Source organism: Lupinus angustifolius, chromosome LG20 (assembly GCF_001865875.1).
Source record: "Lupinus angustifolius cultivar Tanjil chromosome LG20, LupAngTanjil_v1.0, whole genome shotgun sequence".
NCBI lineage: Eukaryota > Viridiplantae > Streptophyta > Magnoliopsida > Fabales > Fabaceae > Lupinus > Lupinus angustifolius.
The window spans coordinates 17,497,536-17,514,265 of record NC_032028.1 but is presented as its reverse complement, the minus strand read 5'-3'; the positions used below and the strand labels follow the sequence as shown (position 1 = coordinate 17,514,265).

General features: G+C 30.7%; 1 protein-coding gene and 1 pseudogene across 3 annotated transcripts; one reads left to right on the top strand and one right to left on the bottom strand.

Annotated features, from left to right (window-relative positions):
- Nucleotides 1,348-2,805, top strand: LOC109336533 (annotated as a pseudogene).
- On the bottom strand, nucleotides 7,375-13,798 carry LOC109336532 (potassium transporter 8-like). 3 transcript variants are annotated; one of them, XR_002106357.1, is made up of 9 exons: nucleotides 13,525-13,796; nucleotides 12,861-13,353; nucleotides 12,522-12,575; nucleotides 10,411-10,671; nucleotides 10,269-10,321; nucleotides 9,384-9,507; nucleotides 9,033-9,287; nucleotides 7,559-8,713; nucleotides 7,375-7,519 (listed from the first exon to the last, which is right to left on the bottom strand). XR_002106357.1 is itself a non-coding variant. In XM_019573194.1 (8 exons), exons 1-8 carry the CDS (start codon nucleotides 13,561-13,563, stop codon nucleotides 7,626-7,628), a joined length of 2,367 nt encoding a protein of 788 aa, XP_019428739.1. In that variant the 5' UTR covers nucleotides 13,564-13,798; the 3' UTR covers nucleotides 7,461-7,625. The 3 variants fall into 3 exon arrangements, 2 of the variants coding, with proteins under 2 accessions (XP_019428739.1, XP_019428738.1); XM_019573194.1 differs by having other exon boundaries at nucleotides 7,461-8,713; nucleotides 10,411-10,668; nucleotides 12,519-12,575; nucleotides 13,525-13,798; XM_019573193.1 differs by having other exon boundaries at nucleotides 7,461-8,713.

The window sequence follows — 16,730 nt, the reverse complement described above, 5'->3', positions numbered from 1 at the left end:
TATATATATATATATATATTATTTTATATGTCAAATTACATATTCATAATAGTAAATAATACTGAGAAGACTTTATCTAAAAGAAGTATGTATTATATTTAATCAGGTCTGAGATCAGGTTCGAGTTTAAAAATTAACCCGATTGATAGTTAGGATCGAGTTAAAGTCGGGCTCGGGTTCAAAAAATGACCCGACCAACATTTAGGATCGGGTAAGGATAAGTTTCAACTCATCCCAACCTGACCCATGCTCACAATCTATTCAACCTAGAGTGGAAATAGAAAAAAGAAAAAAAAATGAGAGGAGAGAAGTTGAATTTCTCTCCTTCTATTTAGGGGAGAGTTTAAGGAGAAAGAATGAAAATGACTTGGGGCACATGAAATTCTTTCTCCTCTCAAGTGAGGAGAAAATGGAGAGGAAGGGGGACTAGGATTTGCTCTCCTAAAAGAAAAGTCTCTTCTTTGTAGAAGATGTATATCTATTTTATTTTGGAATCTGAGTTTAACAAGCTATTTGTTGTATTTTAGTATCAGAATATGATAGGATTATTATGTTGTGAGGCAGAAATATTTTGGGAGAAAATTATTGAAATAATGTATTTTGAAAATTTTCTCCTTCTAAGTTAAGTAATTCATCACTTTGTTTCCCGAAGTTCGCCTCATAAAAGTCATGATAAACCATTAATATTTCTGGAGGTCAATTTTTAAAATTTAATAGAAAAACACAAATTAAATTTTTTATTTGAGTCTTTGTTTAATTGAATTAAAAATTTGAGTTTGGATAAGTGGCAAAGATCTATTACAATTTGTCAACTAAATTTAAAAAAAAAACTCCGGATAATCAAAGTCGTGTAAGTATATGATGACTTTTTTACTAGAAATGTGTTGGACTTGCTTACAGGGTGCTTCTCACCATTTGGAGTTACATTGTTATCGGAGTATAAGAAGAATGAAAAGTTACGAGTAAAATATTATGTCTTGAATTAGAGCCTTAAAATATTAGTTTTATGAGTAATTTCTACTTATAAATTTTTTCACTCCTATCTTGTATATTTAATATAGGACTTCACATTTGAATAAGAAAAATGATATATCCTCCTACTAAATCATCATATTAATCTTCCTATCCATAAAAAAAGTGACACTTATAACTTGTAAATCAATCATTAAAAAACAAAATATCACCTTGTGACATATGTTACTTCCTTCTGGTTATATGATTAATAGAAAGATATATCATTACTCTTTGAATAAACCCAACAAAATGAATGACACCCATTTTTGGGAAATAAAATTTTTGGAAGACTAATTTTAAATTTCTTGTATAAAATGCAATTAATCCAAAATTACTGTAGTGTGTTCTAGCTTTGTAATTTGTGTTAGAAAAATAAAGCATTTATGGTAATTGGAATTCTGAGCATTACCCATTTGAAGATGCAATGGATTCATCATCACACCCACCAAAAAAATGGTTACTTTGAACTACTATCCTCCACTTCAACAACCAATGTCTCCTTCAACTTCAACAACAACAACAACATCTTCTAGTACTATAATTACTCCAACTCTTCTTTTCAGTATAGTGATTCTAGCTGTTCTTTTTTTCATTTCTGGTATCCTTCATTTTCTTCTTAGATTTCTCATAAAGCATCCATTCTTATCTTCATCTCCTCAATATAACAACATGCATGAAATTTCACCTTCTCATGCACTCCAAAGACAGCTTCAGCAGCTTTTTCATCTTCATGACTCAGGTTTGGATCAGGCTTTTATTGATGCACTTCCTGTCTTTGAATATAGAGAGATTTTGGGTCCCAAAGAGCCATTTGATTGTGCTGTTTGTCTATGTGAGTTTTCTGATAAGGATAAGTTAAGGTTGTTACCTATGTGTAGCCATGCTTTTCATATGTGTTGTATTGATACTTGGCTTTTGTCAAACTCAACATGTCCTATTTGTAGAGTGACACTATTTACACAAGGGTTTTCAATTCATAATCCAATGTTTGATTTTGATGATTTGAGGGAAGAAGATGAGGGGTGCCCTTGCAATGTTGAAAATGGGTTTGATAAAGAGAAAAAAGTTGTGATTGAAGAAAGTGTTGTGGTGGAGAAAGGGGTTTTGCCTATAAGGCTTGGTAAATTGAGGAAGGTGAGTTTAGAGGAAGATTGTAATAGTGGTGGTGTTGGAGAGACAAGTAGTAGTAATTTGGATGCAAGAAGATGTTACTCAATGGGATCTTACCAATATGTGGTTGGAAATTCAGAACTCAGGGTGGCCTTGAACCGCGACCCGGAATGTCGCGATTTGAAGTTCATATCTAAAGGAACTGAACATCAAGTTGAGATTGAGATGCGATCAGTGGAGGGGGATATGGAAGAAGCAAAGAGGATTAGAAGTGTAAGTAAAGGTGAGAGCTTTTCTGAGTCCCAAATCTGGTTGTGGCCAAAGAAGGCGAATTTTTCTAGCTCTTCTGAGGCTCCTCAAATGAGCATGCCATCTTTTCTTAATACAGATTTGCCTAGGATGATGAAAACAGAAGGGGTATGAATGAAATTATCTTGATACAATACTATTTTTTTCTTGTTTCACCCGAGTTCATTTCGATCCATTGAAAATTTGGTATGCTAATGTTGAAGTTCTGATGATTGATGGTGGCATAATATTGTGATGCATTATGATTCTAACTTAAGAAAATATAGCAATTAGCACACTTTCTTTCTTCAAACAAAATGGGCATGAGAGTTATCTGCATTGATACTTTTCTTCTTTCACTCGAGTTCACTTCAATCCCTTGATTGTAGAATTTCGAGAAATTTTCGTATGCAAACTTGCTAAGTTTGAAATTATGATGAATGATGGTAGAATAATAATAGTGATGTTTTATGCAATGTTGTGAAACCCAAGCCGGACGTCAAACTGGAAGAAGTCTCGTATTAGGTTTAACTGTTTTAAATGGTTAACCGTCCGGTCAGACCGGCTGATTTTATAGATATGTAATTATATGTAAATGTAAAGTTTTATATAATTAATAATTATGTATAATTATATTGAAATAACATATCTTCATCTATTTTGGACCAGAGTAAAACAAAATATCTGAGTGATGTTCCGTTTTTTTTATTTTTTTAATTGAACCGTCCGATTTACTTCCCGAGTTAATGCGGTTGAATCGGGTTTAGCACGGTCAGACCGAAATTTCTCCGGTTCAATGCGGTTCAATCCTAATTCGATTTAAGACTGCAAACCAAAGCCGTTTTCAAGTCCGGTCAGTGATCAGACCGATTGGACTCTAAGTTCAGAACATATCTCCATGCTCTATATTATGATGAAATTTGATTTATGACAGCAAGTGTTTATCTGATCTTATTGCTTGGTTATGCAAAAGTGCATGTTACCTAAGTATTAGTATGTTCACTTGAGCATAACTAGTAGTAAGTGCATTTGCTTTCTTAGATGTTTAATATGCTTCTTTAGTAATGGTGATGCTCATAGTCACATATCAAGTCACATGATATGCGGTTCTTTTCGATACGGATACGAGTATATGGTACGTTACCTTATCAAAGTATCAGTACATTATATGTATATTTAGTTAATATATTCAGTAGGTTCTTTATACTTATATTATTATAGTCGACTAATAATTAACAATATATTTAAAATATTTTATTTTAATTTTTTTAGTTAATTATATATTTAATTTAAATCATTTATAATCTAATATGCTTTAATAATTTGATTATTTTTACTTAAGTGTATTTTTTATTAATGAAAACTAAATGGATGAGTCAATTTAAATTTTTAGAAAAAAATATTCAATATTTTTTTAAAGAAAAACTTTTATTTAAGTTGGGCTCATTAAAATATTTTGGGTTATCTAAGTAACTCAATACTCTACACAATACTAGGGCTAGAAACGAGTCGAATCGAGTCGAACCAGAGTTCAGCTCGATAAGGATTGGCTCAGTTCGAAACTCGACTCGAGTTCGATACGAGTTATTTTTTTAGCTCGAATTCGGCTCGATTAAAGTTCGCTAACTGTTCGGTTCAGTTCGAATGGTTCATTTGGACAACTCAAATAATTAATTAAAATTTGAAAAATACTTAAAAAGGTTATATATATAAATATAATATTTTTATATATATAATAACAATAAATATAAAAAATAAGGTATGAGTAATAATAAAATAAAAATTAGTTTATATAAATATATATATATATATATAAATAATTAATTAAATATATATATAAATTTATCGAGCTAGCTTATGAACCTAACAAGTCGAACTATATCCAACTTAAGTTCAGCTAATTTATTTAACGAGCACAATTTTCAGCTCAAGTTCAGCTCATTTGGTTTATGAACCAAGTTTATCGAGCTAAATAACGAATCGATTTTCGAACGAATACCGAATTGGTTCGGTTCATTGCCAGCCCTACACAATACTACCAAAACCTATTCTTATTCAAACCCTACTCTCCATCTTCTTCTTCTTCCTACTTCCTCCTTCTTCTTCTTGCATTTTTTTTCTCTATGGCAACTCCTTTGTTATGGCTTCTCATTCGTATTCGGTTGGTCACGGTTTGAAGCTCAAGGAAAAGAAAAATTATATCTTTAATGGTGGTTCGCTTGGAACTAGGTATCAATACGCGAATCAAAGCGTTTTGGGTAACCAAAATACTGTGGATCGGTACTCACGAACTGATTCACAGTTCTCTAGGCAAACCAACTAATCTGGTTTCTATGGTGATGCTTTTTGGGAGAGTGTGAATAGAAACCTTTTATGTTTGATAATATCTTTTAGGCTGAGGACAAAATGTATCTTTAATGGTGGTGGGACAGAATGTATCCATCTTATGATGAGTTTTGATTCAAAAATTGGTTGTACATGTAGTTGTGTGGGTTCACTTTCCACCTCCCATCAATTAGTCCTCAATTTTAAATGTATTTGCAATTTTAGATTTCTTTCATGAGTTGGGTTTTAGAAGGGAAAGAAACAAAAGATTTTAGAGCCATGAAATATACTTGAGATATTACTCTGGAGTTTTTCATTTTCATTCATTTCCCTATAAAATAAAACTTGCAAATAAATCTTTAATGTTGTGCTTGGTTTAGAAATGAAAAGTGAAGGAAAGAAAAGTTGAGGAAAGAAAAATTGAGAGAAGAAAATTGGTAGAAAATGTAATGATTTTTTAGTTGTTTGGCATGATAGAAAATGAAAGAAATAGAAGAAAAATAATTTAATATTATTAATAATGATTTTTTTTTGTATTACCAAAAATATCTCATCACCAATGAGTAATGAACTAATTCCTTTGGTGGTGTACAACTGTCCCTTCTAGTAAGTGTCTATTCCAAGAATTAAACCCTTGAATTTTTTGTCTTTTTGTGGATTTAGCATGACTTTACAAACACTAAACTAACGTTTTGTTTTCTATTAATATTGACATTAACATGCTTGAGTTATTTTGTTTTCTTTGAAATTTTAGGAAATAATCGACATTTATAAGTGTGATTAACATGAAATACGAATTTTTAAATACATAAGGAATTAACGACGAGAAAATTTGTCACTAATTTTATTGGACAAAAAATTGTTGTATCTGATCATGTTATAAACCAATGAAAATATCTAATGTCAATTAAAAAAAAATATTCATTATTTTTTCTATTTTTCCTTAATCGTTATTGGTTTGGGACACACTTTGAGATAGTCGATCCTGATCTAATTTTCTCTACTTGTTTTCCTCCCAATGTTGGAGAGAAAATATAATGGCATGGATCCCACTATTTTTGTCCTTTCCTTCCTTTTTTTTACTACAACCAAACAATGAAAAAGATTTTTTCTTTCCTTTTTCATTTCTCTCACTTTCTTCCCTTCCTTTTTCACTCAATCAAACATACCTTTAGGCTTTGTTTGGGAGTTAGGAAGGAAAGGAAAGGAGAGAGATCAAAGGGTTAGGAAGGGGGGAAGGGAAGAGAAAATGAATGAAATCTTCTCCCTTATTTGAGAGTATGAAATCTAGATGAAGGATGGTAAACTAACGATAATGTAAGAATATTTTTTATTTTGCCTTAAAATTGTAATTAACAATGAGAAATGGACAATAATATATAATTATATATTATTACTAAACATATTTAGCTATTTTGACATTTTATCTCTAAAAACCCAAATTGAGGAAACTTTAAAAATAGACACATGGAGGGTTTTGGAGGGAGAAACCCTCCAAAACCTTCCCATCTCCTTGATCCAACTCTCAAACAAAGGGAAGGCTTTCCAAAGTCATCCCTTCCCTTTCCCTCCAAAATCCCACTCCCAAACAAGACCTTAATAAAACTAACGTGTTGTATGGCTTGTTTTCTATTCTTCATTTTGTTTCTTGTTTTTGACTTATTTTAAAGGAAATGGTCAAACAACTTTTCACTTTCCTTGAAAAATCTAAAAAACATAAAATAAAATAAATGCAATATATTACAATTTTGTATAATTTATTCTGATTTTCATTAATTACTCCGAACCACAAAAAAGAGTTATATATACTTTACAAGAATTGATTGCTTGATAAACAAGTAATAACATGTTAACCAACCTAAAATACTTTCAATACAATATAATAGGCTCCTGTAATTATATTAGTTATTAGTTAAAGTGTTGATACAATGGCAATGTTGTAGCCATATGGTTTTATAGTTTATAGTTTTAAATATTAAAAACAGTTAGTAAAATTATATGAACTAAAAATTGAAAAAATAAGTTTAAAAAACACCTTTAATCTCCAGTATTAGAAATGTGAGATGGCGTAGTTTTATAAAATATTTAATTAAAAAAAAAGTAAAAATCTATATTATTTAAATTTTGTTTTTGCCATGTATCATAGTTATACCTATCCGCTGCCTTTTATGAGTAAGACTCTTGTGAGATACATCTAGAATGTAGATGACTTATACTTCAACAACCTTAATGTGTCTGAATCCGCAAACCATTATTACACATATTAAGCTATGTTTAAAATATATTAAGCTATGAAATAGGAAGCAGCCAATATGTGATATACAAAATCATACTTAGTATGTAATGAATTTCATTTTCTTTTATCTTATCCTATATACCAACCCTATGGTAAGCAATTTTGTTATATACCAAGCCTAAGGTTTAAAACACTGTTCAATTTGTTATACTTTATGTTATTAATCCCATTGTTAATAAGTTTTCCTTATACAATTGCTATATTTCTTTTGGAAAATTAGTACTTCCATTACTTTGATCTTTTTAAAATAAAAGTTTCATATCGAGTGACTGTCTCGGTTCTACAAACACTTATTGAAGTACTTATAGTTGAGTTTTCTCCATTTCATTCAAAAGACTCACTGCAATATCTTTTGCAATTAGAACTTTATCTTCATTTCATACTCATGCTAGGAACCATTACAGCTTATATAATGGGCAAGTTCTCCCTCCAAACAGCTTATTTTGTATATCAAGAAAGTACAAACTAAAGAAAGAAAAAAGTAAAAAAGAAAGGTTGGAGGGTCACTATACAAAAATGTCACAACCATTTATGATGTATAGAAGGATGACTAGTTACAAAGCTAAACTATTTAAAATTTTATCCAAAAAACTCATACATGATATATCATAGCTACCTCTAAGGTAGATGCATGAGGTATATTTAAAGCATAACTTGGTCCTCTAGAGTTTCTCCTCAAGAAATCATAGCCATAATTGATAACAACTCTCTTTATCCAGCTTGATCCACTTTTTGCTCTTACATAACAGTTTCCCATTATAAATGCCATCCCTGCTTCCTTTGCTTCTGTTAGCTCATGCAACTCCTCCCTTGCATCCAAATTAACCTGTGGACTATCCGGCAACACAAACCTCACTCGCTTCTTCACTTTTTTCTGAGACTTTTTAGCAACTTCCATCAACTCTGAAGACCATTCATTTTGATGATTACCATCATGATCATGATTACCATCATGATCATCATTTTCTTCTTCGGACATCCTTACACAATCTACACTTGCTGATGAAGTACCAACAACTGTCATCTTTGTATCCTCTTGGAAATGACTTTGTCCTAATTCGTATTTAGGAGTTTCGGATCGGATGAATTCTGCTATGCTGCAAAAAAGATCTCTCTCAAACTCAACATCATCCTTGTGAAAATCACGATAGCCATACCGTGCTATGCATCTATAAATCCTATATTCCTTTGGGCCAACTCTACCAACTAAGAACCTTTCTTCCGGTCTCACATGCGGCACGGGGACAGATTTGACACAGAGGAAGATCAAAATTTCATGAAAAGCTGGCAGATTGGTAACGAAATGAGAGAAAATAGATGGGATACCTGAGACAAGCTCTGTATGTACTAGGCCAATTCCCTTAACTCTCACAATTCCTAGACTTGGGCCTAAACCGAGGAGCCAGTTGATAGAGACCTTGTTTTGAACATCAAACTCATACTTCTTGACTGTGCCATAGTGCCATACATACATGACAACAAGAAAGATGAATGATAGTGCAATGGGGACCCAGGCTCCCTCCAAGAACTTGATTAGTGATGCACAGAAGTAGAGTGCTTCAATGGAACCAAAGAACACTAAAAAGCAAATGGCTAGTAGAACACTCTTGTGCCAGCATAAGATTATAACTAGAGACATTAAGCATGTAGTCATCAGCATCACAGTTATGACAGCCAAGCCTGTTGATAGAAAGAAAAAGATAAAAAATATTACAAATTTTCATGACCTGATGAGTTAATACAAATGAGTGAACTAACAATTTCCGGGTCTAAATCGAACTATATCCTACTGGTTCCTTCTGTCAAATAGTAAAGCAATATTTTAACCACCTAATTTCCACCCTATTCACCTTCCAGTGGAGGAAGATGACAATGAGAAAGGAAAATTGTAGCAAAATTGAAATAAAGATGGTGCATAAATGACTCTATATGATTCAATGCCTCTTAAAATTTTCATCCGCAACAAGAAAACTATTTCATGGGGATAGAGTGTATGTACCTGCAGCATTTCCCATGCGTTTAGTATCTCTAAATCCAATTGTTATGGCCAAACAAAGTAGCATCAAAGTCCAGTTGATCTCTGGAATGTAAATCTGGCCATGTATCTTAGATGATGTATGAACAATTTTCACTTTCGGGAAGCATCCTAAAGACGAACATTGTTTGATTATCGAGAAAGTTCCTGTGATTATAGCTTGACTTCCAACCACAGCTTGGAGTATGGCTATCACAAGAACAGGCCATCTAAGTTGTACTGGAATAAAGGAAAAAGAAAAGTAAGCTAGAGATCAAAGAAAATGCTAATCATTATTTGATATATGTGCATGCAGAGAAGAACACAAGAACGTACCAGGTACAGATACATAGAAGCCGATTTGATAGTCACTGTTAAGGTTATGATGCTGGGAAAGATATGCAGCTTGTCCCATATATGCTAGGATTAAAGAAGGATATACCAAAAAGGTAAAAGCAATCTGCAGGAAAGTGATTTTTTCTGGTTAAAGCAACTTATCAACTAAGCATACTCAGAAGATTCATAGAAATTTTTTATCAATGATAGAAAAGTGCAAATGAACTAGTTGTGCATAAGGCAGAGGAATTTCCTTCTATCTAAAATCAACAGTTTCGAAAACTGCTAGAAAGGTTACTGTAAGGTTCAAGCACATAAAGTATAAGTATTAGACAATGTTACCAAGATAAGACAACACAGATGTGTAACAAGGAAATCTATCATTCTATATACAAAACCCAACCCACTAGGTTGAACGCTACATGGATGAACGACATTACTGTATTTTATCATAAACCGCCAAATATTTCGAGAGTCTATTTAGATATAAAAGATCTACCATTCTATGTAACTTCTCATTTTTTTCGTTTATGGTTTACTTTATCTTCTCATCAGCCATTTTCTATCTCTACAAGTTGAAAGTATGGTTTCACCTTGCAGAAGATAGAATCAACTTCAAGAAGTAAAACACTAACTATTATTATCATGGTTGATCATATGAATTAATTCATATAAAAAGGAGTAAAATTGTACAAGTAAAGATCATTAACATATGGTACTGATATGTACTTCTTCAATAATGAATGCATGAGATACATGTGTGTGTGCTTGAATATATTCATATAAAAGTTTACTCTACCAAACACTAATCATCATTTTTCATTCAATATATACCTTCAAAATTTTGAAATTGAAAGTTCCAAATAAAAGGCTTCATTTGTGTACCTGAATTGACAATTGTGAAAAATGTCCTAGATCAGCATACATAGCTTCTGAACCTGAAAAACAGAAATTATAATATCAGATAAGTAAAATCATGTCAAGCATAAAACAGTTTATAACACAACTTGCTACACTTGAATAATACCAGTTATACACAATAGAATCCCACCCAAGGATTTCCACCCTCCCATTTGAGTCTTTTTCAGAAACTTGAACATGTAGTATGGGGAGAGAGCTTCATAAACATGTGGATTCCAATGGAAGATGTTATAAAGACCAATAGCACCGATGCTTAGGAGCCAGATCAACACAACTGGTGCAAATATAAATCCGACACGGTGCGTGCCATAATGTTGAAGGGAAAACAAAAGCAGCAGTATTATACAAGCAACAGGAAGCTCCACATCTGCATAACCATTAGACTCAACTATCAGGAATGCAAGATTAGAGATATTCCAAGATAAATGTTGAGCAGAAAAGTAGCACTATGAAAAGAAGTTTCATTTTAACTCAAACAAGTTATAACCCTGAATGGTTTGTTATCATCTATGTCATTGGCTAACACTTCTTTTAATGTTATATGTTTTCTGAAAAATGTGTACTATAGAAAATAGGAAAATTTACTATCAAACTAAAGTTACTGTTTGAGTGCTTAGACCTTAGAGTAAAGAGTGTTAATCACATCAAAGCATTTTTACTTGCAATTGGTATATTCACTGGTCCATCAACTGGAAATTTGAGAACATATTACTATCAATTTGCAAAATCTGAAGGTGATATGTTATATTATTAAAGTATAGCACAAGTTATAACCCTCTAGAAAAAGGACAAGTTGCAAGAGGAATTAATTGACATTTGATGAGAATCACAGAGGGCAATGGAAGGACAACCATATGAATCCAGCATTGCAGGACCAGGAGCATAAAAATTTAAAAGTAGAGTGTAATATTTATGCACTGTGAGTGTAAAGATTTACACACAGTCAATATATTATTCACCATTCATTTGTATTACTTTTTATGAAGAGTCAATAATAATTAAAAATGAATGATAGTGTATAAAACTTATAAAATGTCGGTATGTACATTTTTTTCTCTTAAAAGTATTGTTAACTTTGTTATGAATAATGATTCAGATTACTTTTTCTATTAAACAAAACAGTATATTGGAATGTTACAATGTTTGACAGAATTAGGTCTTGATGTAGTTGACAGGGACCACAGATAATCATTTTTTATGTATCATAGTGGAAGTTTTGCATACACTGTTCATGACTAATTGGGTAGTGGCCACACCTAATTTTTATATCTAATCAAATAATCAGATGACTATTCTAGATTTTTCTACAGGGATTATTTTAGTCCTATATATCATAAGCTAAATGAAAACTTAGCTTTGTAAAGGGAACTACTTAAGCTTATATACTAGCCACAAGTTTCATGTGCAATATTTTTTAATAGATCAATTATGTATTGAGATACAAGTTTTATAACAGTGATTTGACTTTGTCAAAGCAAGGAATTCACCCCAGATTATATTCACTAGGACCCACAATTATGCAGGTACCTGCTGCTATCTCTTTTTGACAAATAAATTAAAGGGTTTGCAATTTGTAATAAGAATCATGAAAAGGAAGGGCTAATAATAATTCAAAATCATAAGATTTCATTTCATTCATGCATTAAACAAATATATTGGGATACCCAATTAGAATATTTTACTATCAATATCTTTACAGCATCTATACCATTGAGGGGGCAAAAGTCCTATGGGAAAATGGACATCCAGCTAAGAAAATTGCAGTATCACATGTTCCAAACAATGAGAACTATTCTAAATGCTTGTTGTTAATCTCAAGAATAACTAGTTTAATCTAATGACCAAAACTATATAGCATAATGTTCCTTAGTATCATAGCAATTCCTTAATTAAATTATTGCAAACATGTTCCCAAGAATGATTCTAGATGCCTAGCTATGTTGTTGAAATATAATAATCAAAGTTGAATTCTAGAGAAAAAAACATATTGTAGTTTTATCTGCATCTGCAAGCCAGATATAATATCAACAACAAAAATTTGATGATTGAATAAGAGATCTTATTGTATACTAAAAAATACCATTGATTTGTCCAATAGAATCCTATAACACAAACTATATAACTTATTAGTACTGTATTAAAATTTTACAGAGAAGATTAAAATGAAATTAATTTGTAGAGTGAGTAATTTTATTGTGAAAGGAAGTTGGTGCTTACTTCGGTGATGCTCTTTAGACATGGAAAGCTCCAAACCAGACACAGCAGAGAAAACTGCAAAATGACCAAAAACAAATATGAATGAGTTACCAGAACTTGCATCTGTGAATTTTATCAGAAACTCTGATTATTAAAAAAATCTACCTAAACCAAATTTCAATATCTTATAAGTGATTTTTTATCAATACAAAAAAAAGTGATTTTGCTGAGAAAAAACAACTCATTCTAATCAGAAACTCTGACTATTAAAAAAATCTACCCAAACAAATTTCAATATCTTATAAGTGATTTTTTATCAATACAAAAAAAAGTGATTTTGTTGAGAAAAAAAATTCATACCAGAAATTGCAGGTGATAGCACACCATCCCCAATAACCATGCAAGTCCCAATCAAAGCCAGAACAAGCAGCACCTTTTTCAGGAATCTATGTTTCTCCAACAATTTTTTCAAGCCAGACCCAACATTGTTCTTATTAACAGGTACACTATATCCATCACTGGTGTATTCAATCAAATCCTCATCTGCAAGTTGAGTATCAGGCAATAAGCTAACTCGGGCATGCCGGCATAGCAATGAATACAGAGCAAATGTTCCTCCTTCTCCATTGTCATCAGCTCTTAGCACAATGAACACATACTTGAAAAGTGGAACCAATGTTAGTGTCCAAAACACAAAGGATAGTACACCATAGATTTCTTCATTTGTATCTGAATGTTGAATGTCCTCAGCAAAAGTGCTTTTGTACACAAAGAGTGGTGAAGTGCTTAAATCTCCATACACAACTCCTAAGCTTTGATATGCCAAAGTTAACACTGTCTTCCATGATTCCTCCTACAAAACATTTAAATAGAAAATGAACATGATTATGAATATATCATATAATTTACATTACAATTTTATCCTATGATATTGATATGATTATATGAATATGAGTATGATACATATCATATAATTATATATATAATATCATATCGGTATATAGATATTACACTCTTCACTTACCTTAATTGGGTTCTTGTACATTATAGACTCAATATCCATGATGATTGGGAATTCTGAATCTTAGAAATACACATCATTCATTTTTCTTCAAGTAGTTAGAGAAATGAAAATATAGAGATAACAAGTAACTTTAAAACAGAGAATAAGTAACTGAAAAACAAGAACAAGTAACTCAAACAAAATAGAGAACAAGTAACTGAAAGAGAGAGAGAGAGAGAGAGAGATGGAGACAAAAGAAGAACAAACACAAACAAAGGAAGGAAGTGTTTGTGATTAGGAAATGGTTGTTGTTGGAGTTTGGAAGTTTAGATTAGAGTAATGAATGTGTGAAGACAAAAAGAAAGAGAAAGATGGTGGTAGTGATGAGTTTTAGGTTCTAAGTTATATATAATGTTTTTTTTTTAATGTCTAATGCAACAAATATCAATTACTACATAAAAGTGTCCATAGGATAAAAGAGTAGGGAAGGAATTTGGAAAGGACAACACTTTGCTTGAGATGAGATAAACTCATCCACTCCGACCAATGTTATATTTATTTTGGATAGATTTAATAGGTATAAACGTAAGTGTATTTTACACAGTCAGTAAATTATCCACTATTGATTTGTTAACCATCATAGATTCTCAAATAAAAGTAATACAAATCAATGATAAATGATGTGTTGACAGTGTATAAAATTTTACACTATCAATACACAGATTTTAAACTCTATTTTTTATACTATCAAGAGTTTTCATCACTCTTTCTATGAGAAATTAATTATTTTTTAAGTGTATAATTATTTCTCCTAATAAATATATTTTCCAAGGATTGAATATTTAATTTTTTTGATTAATAACAAATATTATATGATTCAATAAATAAATATTAAGAACGAAGAACGTATATTTCAAGTGATGGCTGGTTATTAAAACAAACATTATATAAATTCAATCTAATACCTGTACATTGATTTATATATATATATAATCTATTATTTATTTATATTACAGCTAATAATAATTGAATTGAATGAATAGTATAGTGAGAGTGTAAATTTTTTTTACATGGTCAATGTATATATTTTTTCCTCAAATAAATTACTATGTATGAAATAATTGCACACAATATTGGTCACTTTCATCAGCTTCTGAATCAACGGATGCTGGTTTAAATGGTACATGTTTGATTCACTTTAAGTAAGGTCTCGAGTTCAAGTCTTGTGGATGGAAGAAATATCCGCTGGGAGATTTAGCCTCACATACTTGTAGGTATTCCCAGCTCGGACATGATTACCTTTAGTACGAGAATACATGTTGGAAACAAAAAAAAATGGTTTAAGTGGTATATGTTTGATTCACCTTAAGTAAGGTCTCGAGTTCAAGTCTTGTAGATGGAAGAAATATCCGTTGGGAGATATAGTCTCACATACTTGTAGATATTCCCAACTCGAACAAGATTGCCTTTAGTACGAGAATACATGTGAGAAACCAAAAAAAAATTCAAGAGCTTCTAAAACTTACATCTCTATCTCTTCCTCTTTTATTATAGCATCTTTTTTTTACGAAATTATTTAAGAGGAATAATAAATGCAATTCAAAGTCTTGAACACATTCAACCTTGTTTGGTTCAAAGAAGAAGATAAGAAAGAAAAAAGTTTGAATTTTTTATTTTGTTTTTTTGTTTCCCACTTGTATCTCGTATCCTCGTATTGGAAGCAATTGTGTTCGAGTCAAGAACATCCACATGTATGTGGGACTAACTCTCGCAGCAAGTATTTTTTTCATCTACAAGAATCAAACCTGAGACATTGCTTAAGGGGAATCAAACATGTATCATTTGAATCAATATTTGGTGAATTCTTTATTTTGTTTGCTTAAATAGAATGTTAAAAAAAATGATATTAAAAAAAGATATATTATTATAAACTTTACTCTTTTTCATTATTTAATTAATAATCATATATAATATTAATTATTATAACATTATTATCAACTTTACTGGCGTTTTGACCAAATTTAAAATCCAACCGTTTAATTAAGTAAACAACTTTAGACCAAAAAAACATTACCGGGTTACTCTTATCATTTCAATTAATTAATTGTGGTTCCATCTCCCTAGCTTTTTCTTCTATTTTAGAGATTGTATTTATTGGGGATCTGGTTATATTTGTTTTTTCTTCTTTTTATGTGAATACATATTTATGTATACTTAAACAATCATAAAAGTTGAAAAGGTTATTTTGATTATTTTTGTGTGTTTATAGAATTAAATAATTATTTCTATCCATTGAGTAAAACAATATTTTTTGAAATTTTATAGAGTTATTATTTTCTTGTTGTTCATTCTTTCAAATGTCAAATACATGTATATATTTTCTTTTCATCTTCTCTCTTTTATTTATTTATTTATTTTAATTTTGTTTTCTAATTTTAAACACTCAATTTTATCCGTACCAAAATACTTCAAAATTAATTTGGACAAAAAATACTTTCATAAAAAGTTAAAGCTCTAATAAATTAAAGATTGTAATGTGGAAAATGCAAATCATATCAAATCAATTATGTTGCACGGATTGATTTGATAGAACAATAAATCTTTAGTAATTCAATTTCATAAAAATCTAGTCAAAAACTAAATTAGAGATTTGATTATGAAAAATGTAAATCATATCAAATTAATTAGATTGCGTTTTTTGTAATACTATAATAATTACTATCATGATAAATTATGGATAACAAAAGATTTTTTTTTCCTTTTTTATCTCCTATTTTCGTTTTCATTTTTAGATAAAAATAAAAAAGGAATTTTAAGTAACTTGATAATCATGAATCAATTTTTTTTTAAAAATATCTCATGCCAAATTGACCATATTATTAACCTTTTAAATATCACATGCCAAAATGACCATATTTATTAACCTTTTAAACCATTTTAATTTAAAAAAAAATGAAGATGAAAGTTGAAAAAAAAAATCAGAATTTTTTTATACTCATTTATTTAATCTGTTCGGTTTGACTTATTAGTGCTTAATTGATATCAAAATTATATGATTTAATATGAATAATTTGATTTATTTTAAAAATGAAATACTTACTTTTTTTTATGAAAACAAATCTCACTAATGTTCGGGTTCGAGTCTTGCGGATGGAAAAAATGCCCGTTGGGAGAGTTAGCCCCACGTACCTGTGGATGTTCCCGGCTCGGACAGGATTGCCTCCGGT

Coding starts and splice junctions, on each gene's coding strand:
- LOC109336532 (XM_019573194.1), bottom strand. CDS start 13,563: ATGGATATTGAGTCTATAATGTACAAGAACCCAATTAAG. Junction 13,354..13,524: donor TGTACAAGAACCCAATTAAG/GTAAGTGAAGAG, acceptor AATGTTTTGTAG/GAGGAATCATGGAAGACAGT. Junction 9,508..10,268: donor TTTCACAATTGTCAATTCAG/GTACACAAATGA, acceptor ACTTTCCTGCAG/ATTGCTTTTACCTTTTTGGT.